A 9,334-nucleotide genomic window follows, 5' to 3' on the forward strand; every position below is an offset into this window, starting at 1 on the left:
CTATATGCATTTTAACTCCTAAATTTTATTTGAAACTTTTATTGAAACTGTCAACTTTCTTAAGGTATAAATATGTATCGACAGTATTAAAGACAAATAGCATCAGGCAAAGAATGCAAATGTTCTTCCGAAGAAGAGATACTTGCATCGTTGCATCGCGGATGCGTTCTAGCACTGTTAGGGGAGAGACCGATCCGCGAATCTCCGACAAGTCTAATACCAGGTGGGGATGCAACACCCGCGATTTTCCGACTATATAAAGGCAGATGCACCGTGGATCCTTGGTGTCACGTATCACTCGTCGTTTAAGGACGAAGGGACAGAAGTCCAATTCGCACGAAGAAGTTTTTGCCATGAAGACGGTGGGTTTCACAGTCAAATCTAAAAAAAGAAGAAATCATAACATTAGGCGTCGCGTGAACGTTCCACATTTTCTCGCACAGATAGGAATCACCGATGATTTCAGCCGCAGACTCCGAAATTTTTTTTTACGTAACAGTGAAAGTGAAGAGGACTGTGACATTTGTGCGTGTACGATGTTTCACGCACTGATGATTAATCATAATTTCGCTGCGCGACGATATCGGTCCATTGCGAATCTTGTATAAAAAATGGAGATTCGAATTAAATCATTATATGTTTCGTCGTTAAAATTGATGAATTTTTATATTGTGACATATAATCTTATATTTTTTGACTGTATGTGTGCGTTAAGGTAATATGACCATAATAATTTATAATAATTTATAAATTGCGTTGTAAATAGTAAGAACATCTTCGAACATTAAACTCTGAAGGATTTGTCTCTATATTTTGAATCGTTCGAATATCAAATAATTCATTCGAAAAATCTGAATTCCAATATGAAATAAAAAATTCTAGTTATATAATAAAATTGAGACGTCTTCAATAATGATGATGAACCTGGAATTGAATAAATTTGCTGAGTTTTGAAATTTATATTTTAAAAATGTAAAATAATTGAATTGCAAGATATTTACAATATATATTTTTAAATGTGTAATTATATCAAAATAATATAATTAATTATTTTCGACCTGAAAAAAATGGAACTTAAATTTTAAAATTATACTTATAAATAATATAAAGTTATAGAAATATAATAATACTAACAAAAATTTAATACTTCCCCAAAATAGAAATTAAAAACAGTTCAACAAATCATTATAAAATAATTAATCTTTCTTTATATACAGATCCTTATCTTCGTGACAGTAATAGTGGGAGCTTTTGCAGCCCCTCAAGTTAATCCAAATGAAATCACGATAATAAAGCAGGAAGAACAAAACAACATTGGAGTAGGTGGATATCACTTTAGTTATGAACAGAGCGATGGTCAAAAAAGGGAAGAAACTGCAGAATTAAAAAATGAGGGTACTGATGATGAATCCCTCGATGTTATTGGTAGTTTCTCCTTTACAGCACCCGATGGTCATACTTACAGGTAAAATATTGAAAATTAAAATATTAATTGAGGTTAAATTTACTCATTAAAAATATTAAATAAGAAGATATAGAAAATATTAAATATTTTCTTCTTATCATATAAGCCAAATCACTAAAGACATGTCAAAAATTGATTATTTGATTAAAGGGTTGATTACACCGCTGACAAGGATGGATTTCATCCCACCATCAATCTTGTTTCGAAATAAAAAAAATGTAAGATCTGAAATTATGCGCTAACTTTATATAGGACTTTCTAACTATCGATATACGCTAATATAAGTGTATCGTATATGTTTAAATCGTATGGTACGCTATTCACTTCACTTAATATGCATGATCATTTTCTATGATATTATTCGTGCAATTAATTTCTTTTGTTCATTTTTATATATTCAAACAATCATGTTTATTTCTATGAACGTTAAATTTGCAATGTGAAAATAATAATGTTAATAAATAAAAAGAATGTACAAAATAAAATAATCGATCGATAATCAAATGTACTAAATATTTAAACTAAAGATTAAATTTAAAAAATAAATTATCAATAGATTTTATACATTTTTTGACAAAAGATTCAATAGAATGAAGATATTATAGAAAAATTAAATGAAAAATATATAATTAAAATAAAAAAATATTTATTAAAATGTTTAATTTAAAATAAATAAAAAATAATCTTTAAAATCTTTAAGATAAAAAAAGATAATAAATGAAGAAATATTAATAAATATTTATTTATATATAATATAAATAATTATGACACTATACTTCTTGTGAAATGTGTGCCAGTAAATAAACAAATTATTTCACATATAGTTCTGAGAAACTACTAAATATATTAAACGAAGCGCTAGAAATTTCAATCACGATCCATTTTTAATGAAGCGACGACGAAGCACTCATTTACGCATTTTAGAATTTGCATAAAAATGAGTAATTTTTTTTATAATTCTATTGTATGTATGTAACAAGATATGAATTCAGCAAATAAATATATATACAAATTAGCATATGCATAATAATCTTCCTACATAAATATGGATATGTAACAAAAACAATTTTATTCAAAACAATTTTTTTTTTCATAAATAAATTTTGAGAATTGATAAATAAAAATATTGGAAAAATAATTTATTGATTTTTTTTTATTTTAAATGTTTAATGTTGACACTATAAAATAAAATTTTTATATAGAAAAGTAAAAAATATAAAAATTTGTTAGATAAAATTTATGATTTTTAAGCAATACTAACTTTTACAGCAAAAAAATACTTGTATAAATGTATTTGTTGGCTATATATTTGTTAGTAACGATTTTAATATACTGTGATTTTGCTATTTACAATATAACAATTACATCATTTTAATACTATTATTAATAGTATTTAATATTTTAATTATAAAGCAAATAATTAAAATTTTCAAAATATTCAAATAACCTACAAAAATTCTGATCATATTCATATTATAATTACATTAATTCATTAGAATGCATTAAATTTATAAATATTTTAAATTTTACATAATTCAAATAATCATTTTAAAATTGTAATAATTCAAACTTATATATATATTTTTTTTGTTTTGCATCTTAAAATTATGTAAAATCTCTTATCAATTTTATATCGTAATCTCTTATCAATTATATCGTAATATTGAATCTTTTTCTCTCTTTCTCTCCTTACAAAAAAAATGCTTCTTTTATATATATTTATTTTTATTAGAAGCATTTTAATTCAATTAAAATCTAAAATATAATTATTCGTTAATAGTTATATATTGAAATTGTGTTATATTCACAATAAAAAATAACTATTACAAACAATTAATATTATTAATTTTTAGCAAAATATTTTTTTCCATGATTTATCATATTTATAATATATAAATTTTAAATATAGATAAACTATTTTCAATTAAAATTTAATTGCATTATTTAGTATACATAAGTATACATTATATATAAATGCATACACGCATTAAATTAATAATAAGCGTACTTCAATACGCTAAGATTTCTTTTTTTTTTTATTATGAAATAAAAATTAGAATTTTTATAGAAATTATTATGATAATGTTGATGGTCCACCCCAAGCATGTATCAAATTTAACGTTTTATTAAGTTTAGAACACCATTCTAATCTATCTTCTTTTGTATCAGCTGATAAAAGATGCCTAAAAGTAATTCAAGATCAATTAATTTTATAATGAAATAAAATTTTCAATAGAATACTTACCTAATTGTTGTAGTTGATCCATTTTTGACCATAATCAAACTATCAGTATCTTCAGATTCTGCAATTCTAATTGTTTCAAGTAAAAAGGTATTAGGACGCGCACAAATATCACGAGAAACTAATCCAACATTTGTTGTATTAACACCTATAAATGTAATAATAAGTTATATTTTAAATCATAACAAAATATCATATTAAAATTATAAATAATTACCTTGTAAATCTAAGCTTCCAATTGGAGTCTTTTTTCGCTCATCATCAGGATATTTCCAATATGATAAAGTAGAACCTTTGAGTAAACACCATCTACGATGCCAAGCACCAAAACCAGATATATCTTCAAACATTGTAAGAAATCCTCTATGTTCAACTGCTACTGAAAGTTCACATGAAACATGCATTTGTAATCGACCTTCCAGTGGGGATTGCGGTGGTACCTATAAATTTTTATGTATAATCTTTTTAATCTTTATCAATCAATATATTCATATCATTTTGTTTGCATATTTATAATATCATATTTACCTTATTAAGCGTGAATTGTTGTCGATGTATCTCTTTCAAACTAAAAATAACATAACCAGATAATTGAAAAGCTGGAGATCTAACAGCAGATGGTCCAGCTGGACTTTGCACACTAGGCATCACCAATCGACTTTCTTGTTTTAAAAATTTTTTTGGTGTTTTATTCGCCAACTGCAAAATATTTATAAATATTTAATAAAAATGTGTAATTATATGATATAAATTATTATATGATTATTATGAATTTACCTTTTTATTACAATTATTGCTATTAATACTACTTCCATTACCATTATTAATATGATATTTGATTTCATGTGGTAACATTTCAGGTTGTGTTTGCAACGAATATATTTCAACAGTAATTTTAAAATCACTGTATAAATCATTTAATTTTAATGTTGATGGAAATCGAAGACATGAATCACCAGGTTCTACTATAACTACTGGTGTAGCAACTATTTCTTCTAAATGTCGCATTATACAAACAAAATGAAGACATGTATCTAGAATTTAAAATTAAAAAAAATAAATTTTAAAAATTTAAATATTATCTTTAATATTATCTATAAATATTTTACTTACTTGTGCCCATATTACGAAAATAACCTTTTTTAAAAGGTAAAGTAATCGCAGAAACTGTTAGAGAACCACTTTCTTGTACTTCTGGTGATCCTGGACTAACAGGTTTTAAGGTACCTTCTACCTTTAATCGTTGAACTTCATTTAGTGCAGCTTGCCGTCTATGAGCTATTAGAAAATGTTTTTAATTATTATATAACTCGTGAATATTTTTAATATAAAAATATATATAAAATTACTGGCAACAAGTAATAATCTTTCTCCTTCAACTTGTTCCCTGGAACCATTAAATTCTACAGTAGAAGTACATAAATTTAGTGCTTGACTAGCTTGACCAATAATCGTTTGTTGTTTGCATACTTCATCTAACAATCGTTTTATTTTTTCTTCTACCAAAACTATTTCATTTTTAGCATTAAATTGTACATCAGCATAAGTATCAGTAGATTCTTGTGTTCTTGATATTATACGTACTGGTGTTTTTGGCGTCTAAAATCAATTTAATTTTAAGTTTAAATTTCAAATTTAAAAAATTTAATTTTAATTTTAGAAATTAATACATATTTTTACTTAACTCACTTGAGATTGTTGTCGTCTATAAAAACTGACACTATGCATTAACGGTACACAATTTTCACCATCTACAATATATGGTTCATCTTTTTTAGGAGATGATGAAGAGATTTCTTTCATAGGTGAACGATATGATAATCTTAAAAAATAAAAAATAATTATTATAATTATTACAATTATTAAATTTATAAGCATTAAAATTATATTGATATTTAATTTTTATGTTTTTGTAACTTACCCTTCTCTATATTTGAAATTTGAAGTTGCTGATGGACTCTTACCACCTTTATTTAATTTTGGAGGAGTTGGTCCTTCTTCTGTATAAATATTTCCACTATGTATTTCTTGTTGTGCAAGACATTCATCTAAATATTCGTCCATTTCATCTAATACTGAAATATCGGAAGTTGTACTATCTGGATCTGGATCAATTGATCTCTATAATAATTAAAATATTATATATACACATTATATGTACAATATATATATTATTATGAAATATAATATAAATATATTAATATATAGTAATATATAATATATAATATAATTATAATATTAAATAAAGTATATATTAGATTATAAATGGCATAATTGTAGAAAGAAAGTAAGATATTTTATTGCAGTTGATACTGCTGCGTCAAAATTATATTTCCCGTATTTTTTATATTTTATATTTTATATTATATATTTTATATTTTTATTATATTGACTATTTTTGACAATTCATCTTTGATAATCAATTATTTTTTAAATGTTGCAAAAATCAAAAATCTAAAATTCTTATATATAATTATTAAATTGAGATATATTATATATACTTTTTTGCTTAGAAAAGACTGTTCATTTACAGCACGTAAAATACTTCTACCAAGACTAGTATTCACATCTTCACTTTCTTCTTCACTTTCAGTTTCAATTCCATTATCCTGCAAATTCAATGTAAACAGCTATAAAAATCATATAAAATATAATTTTTTAATATTATATCATTTATCTTTTATTATCAGTCATTCATACATGTATATAATATTCAGCCTCTGTTCCAGTTTCTGTATCAGTTTTTTCATCTAAAGTAGCAGTTTCTGCTTCTGTACTATTGACAGTATATTCTGTATCTGTTTCTGTTGTATTTTCAATTTCAGAAAGATTAGGATAAAGATGTCCAGGTTTAGGTGGAGCAACACGAATGCGTTTAATTTCAGATGCTACTTTTACCTGTTGTGTTTTTATTTGACTTCCTACAACTATTATATATAAAAAATTAAAATTAAATATAAACAAAAAATATCAAATTATATATTATTATATGTATATTTACCTTGTTTTTTATTTGATTCAAAATTTTTGTTTTCATTTGGAATTGATTTTTCATTAGAAATCTGTGGAGGAGGTGGTGGAGGAGGTGGCACAGCATGATCCTACATATTTAATTATCTTTTTATTTTTTTCTATATAAAATTTTTTCTATAATAAATTTAATAAAATAAAAATAAAATATCTACATACAGGTGCAGGTGTTGGTTTTACTGGACAAACTGGAGAATTTTTAGGTGAATTTGATTTTCCTTCACTACTTTCACTAGTTCTAATATATGAACCAGCAGCTGCTTGTGCCATTTCTTTATTCCTATTAAAACGGGAACGTAACATATCCAATTCACGTTGTCGCTCTAAATAAGTATTACGTAAAATATTATTTTCTAATTCTTGTATATTTAATCCTTGTTCAAATTTTTCTCTTTGAATATTAACATTAACAGCACTATTGGGAATATCAGTTTTAACTCGTTCTTTTACTATAATAAAATTATCATATATAAGATAACAACAAATTATTATTTTTTAGTTACAATAATCCATATTTTTATATTTATAACATAAAAAATACCTGTATTGTTTACATATGTTGATGAATTACTTTTATCTTTCTCATGTAATTTTTTTGGTGGGATAGACATAGTAAGAGGTGCCTTAGGTAATAATGGTGCTTCTCCTTTATTTTTTTCAAAAAGTGCCATTCTTTCAGAAAGTGTCATTTGAATAGGATCTTTTACTTTTGCTTCTGTATTTTTAGATTCAAATAATGAAGCTTTGCTCAATACAGAACCTGGGCTAGATTGAGTAGAATTTTTAGGAGAACTACCAATTCTAGGTGTTAATAAAACATTATTTGTATTCAATATTGTATTTTTTGATGTTTTTCCAGGAGTATTAGGACTTTTTATGTTGGTATGTTTTGAAAAGTCTTCCATTTTCTTATTACGTTTTTCTTCGCGAACTGTGGTAATAATTTCTTGACTTTGTGAAAGATATTTAGGTGATGAATTTGGAGAATCCACATCTTTTCCTTGAGAACAAGCTTTATAATCATATATAAGACGATTATCGCTTTTTGTACGACTAAAGCCTTGTGCTTCCTGTAAATAATATTTTAATTTGACAATTTACTTATTTAGAATAAATTTTCATTTTCAATATAATTATTATATTGAAAAATTAAAAACTGATTTAGAAAAATTTTATATATATATAAAAAATTATATTTAAAATAAAATACTTACTAATGTTTCTAATATAGTTTTATCCCATTTTAATTGTTTTGTAGAACAAAGTTCTTCTTTTTTAAAATAAATATCTTTACTGTTATTATTTTCTTTAATATATCCACTTGTGCTTGGTTGTGGTTCTAATATCTGTTGTGGTTCTGAGACAGATTTTACTTGCATATTCAATTTTACTTGTCTTTTATCTATTTTATTATCTGATGATTTAGTCTATAAATTATTTATATTACCAATAATCACTTAATAAATTTATTTATTAATATATATATATATAAACTATATATTAAATATATATAAATAATTATATATTAAATATATATAAACTATTCATTATTATTAATATTGGAATGTACCAAAATTGGATGTGAAAGATCATCTTCCCAGTTATTAATTGTTGAAGCAAGAGCTGCTAATCTATCAAGTCTAGCTCCTCTTTTAGATGGTTTCTGTTCAGTAACTTCTTCTTCTGCATTAAATTTTTCTTCTGTTCTATGAATTGGAGAACTCAATTCTCTGCTACTATCATCTAAAGAAAAAAATATATTATATTATTTCTCATGAATTAAACTTATAAAATATAATTTTTAATGTTTGATCTTATAAAAATCACAATATAAAATAATAATAAACAAAGAAATAATATAAAAGTAAAACAATTATATTTTATGTTATATAATTATATTTTATATATTTTATATATTTTATATATAATATAATAATTACAATTTTAATTATAATTATAACAAAGTTTTTATGTTTATCAATTATACAGAAATAATATAGAATAAGATATTAATACAAAGTAACAAATTAATTTAATACAATAAAACAAATTAATTTAAATCAAGCTGTACTATAAAATGAAACTTACCAGAATACAGCTTACCAAGCCTTTGTAATTTTGTTTTTACATTATAAAGTCCGATTTCTCCATTTTCTTTATTTATATGCTCATTATTTTCATCAGTAGAACATTTAGATGTAGATTTTCGTGGAGATTTTGAAGATGTAACATCTATTGATATTTTCATAGGCGATTTAATTGGAGATTTACTCTTAGCAACTAATAAAAAAATAATAATTTTAATATTTAAAAATGTATTTTATAATATTTTATTTTATATACATAAATAAATGTAATTTATTATATAGATAAAAAATTATTAATTTTAAATATTGTTACTTGTAGCTTGAGCTAAAATAGCATTTGCATCTTTCAAAGGACTACGCCTTTTTTTTATATCATGTCCAGCATTTGATAATTTAATATCTAATTTTTCTCTTCTTGACTTTGCTCGCTCCAACATTCGCTGTTTAGTTAAATCAATTTATTTTTATTTTAAAATTTTAAAATTAATTAATTAAAAATATTAACAAATA

The 9,334-nt window shown here is 23.8% G+C and overlaps 2 protein-coding genes across 2 annotated transcripts in view; one reads left to right on the plus strand and one right to left on the minus strand.

Moving 5' to 3' along the window:
- The first annotated feature begins 168 nt into the window (after positions 1 to 168).
- Positions 169 to 1,964, plus strand: LOC102674431 (flexible cuticle protein 12-like). Its single transcript, XM_006612609.2, has 3 exons — positions 169 to 362; positions 1,218 to 1,465; positions 1,616 to 1,964. The coding sequence occupies exons 1-3, from the start codon at positions 267 to 269 to the stop codon at positions 1,674 to 1,676; spliced, it is 405 nt and encodes a 134-aa protein (XP_006612672.1). The 5' UTR covers positions 169 to 266; the 3' UTR covers positions 1,677 to 1,964.
- Positions 1,965 to 3,504: 1,540 nt separating this feature from the next.
- LOC102674563 (anillin-like) overlaps positions 3,505 to 9,334 on the minus strand; it is a 9,188-nt gene continuing 3,358 nt past the window's right edge. The window contains 17 exon segments of the mRNA XM_031508982.1: positions 3,505 to 3,648; positions 3,711 to 3,855; positions 3,925 to 4,147; positions 4,236 to 4,406; positions 4,485 to 4,741; positions 4,821 to 4,985; positions 5,057 to 5,306; positions 5,397 to 5,529; positions 5,629 to 5,828; positions 6,209 to 6,316; positions 6,408 to 6,634; positions 6,709 to 6,808; positions 6,897 to 7,186; positions 7,279 to 7,807; positions 7,952 to 8,164; positions 8,308 to 8,480; positions 8,826 to 8,926. Coding sequence (XP_031364842.1) covers positions 3,540 to 3,648; positions 3,711 to 3,855; positions 3,925 to 4,147; positions 4,236 to 4,406; positions 4,485 to 4,741; positions 4,821 to 4,985; positions 5,057 to 5,306; positions 5,397 to 5,529; positions 5,629 to 5,828; positions 6,209 to 6,316; positions 6,408 to 6,634; positions 6,709 to 6,808; positions 6,897 to 7,186; positions 7,279 to 7,807; positions 7,952 to 8,164; positions 8,308 to 8,480; positions 8,826 to 8,926 — 3,394 coding nt within the window. The 3' untranslated portion in view covers positions 3,505 to 3,539.

The sequence above is a fragment of the Apis dorsata genome, unplaced genomic scaffold (genome assembly GCF_000469605.1).
Source record: "Apis dorsata unplaced genomic scaffold, Apis dorsata 1.3 scaffold_117, whole genome shotgun sequence".
Classification (NCBI taxonomy): domain Eukaryota; kingdom Metazoa; phylum Arthropoda; class Insecta; order Hymenoptera; family Apidae; genus Apis; species Apis dorsata.

What these genes read in the sequence shown, in the direction of transcription:
- LOC102674431 (XM_006612609.2), top strand. Translation starts at nt 267, where the DNA reads ATGCACCGTGGATCCTTGGTGTCACGTATCACTCGTCGTTTAAGGACG. An exon ending in AAGTTTTTGCCATGAAGACG is followed by an intron (nt 363 to 1,217) that starts GTGGGTTTCACA and finishes CTTTATATACAG; the next exon opens with ATCCTTATCTTCGTGACAGT. An exon ending in CCCGATGGTCATACTTACAG is followed by an intron (nt 1,466 to 1,615) that starts GTAAAATATTGA and finishes ATTTGATTAAAG; the next exon opens with GGTTGATTACACCGCTGACA.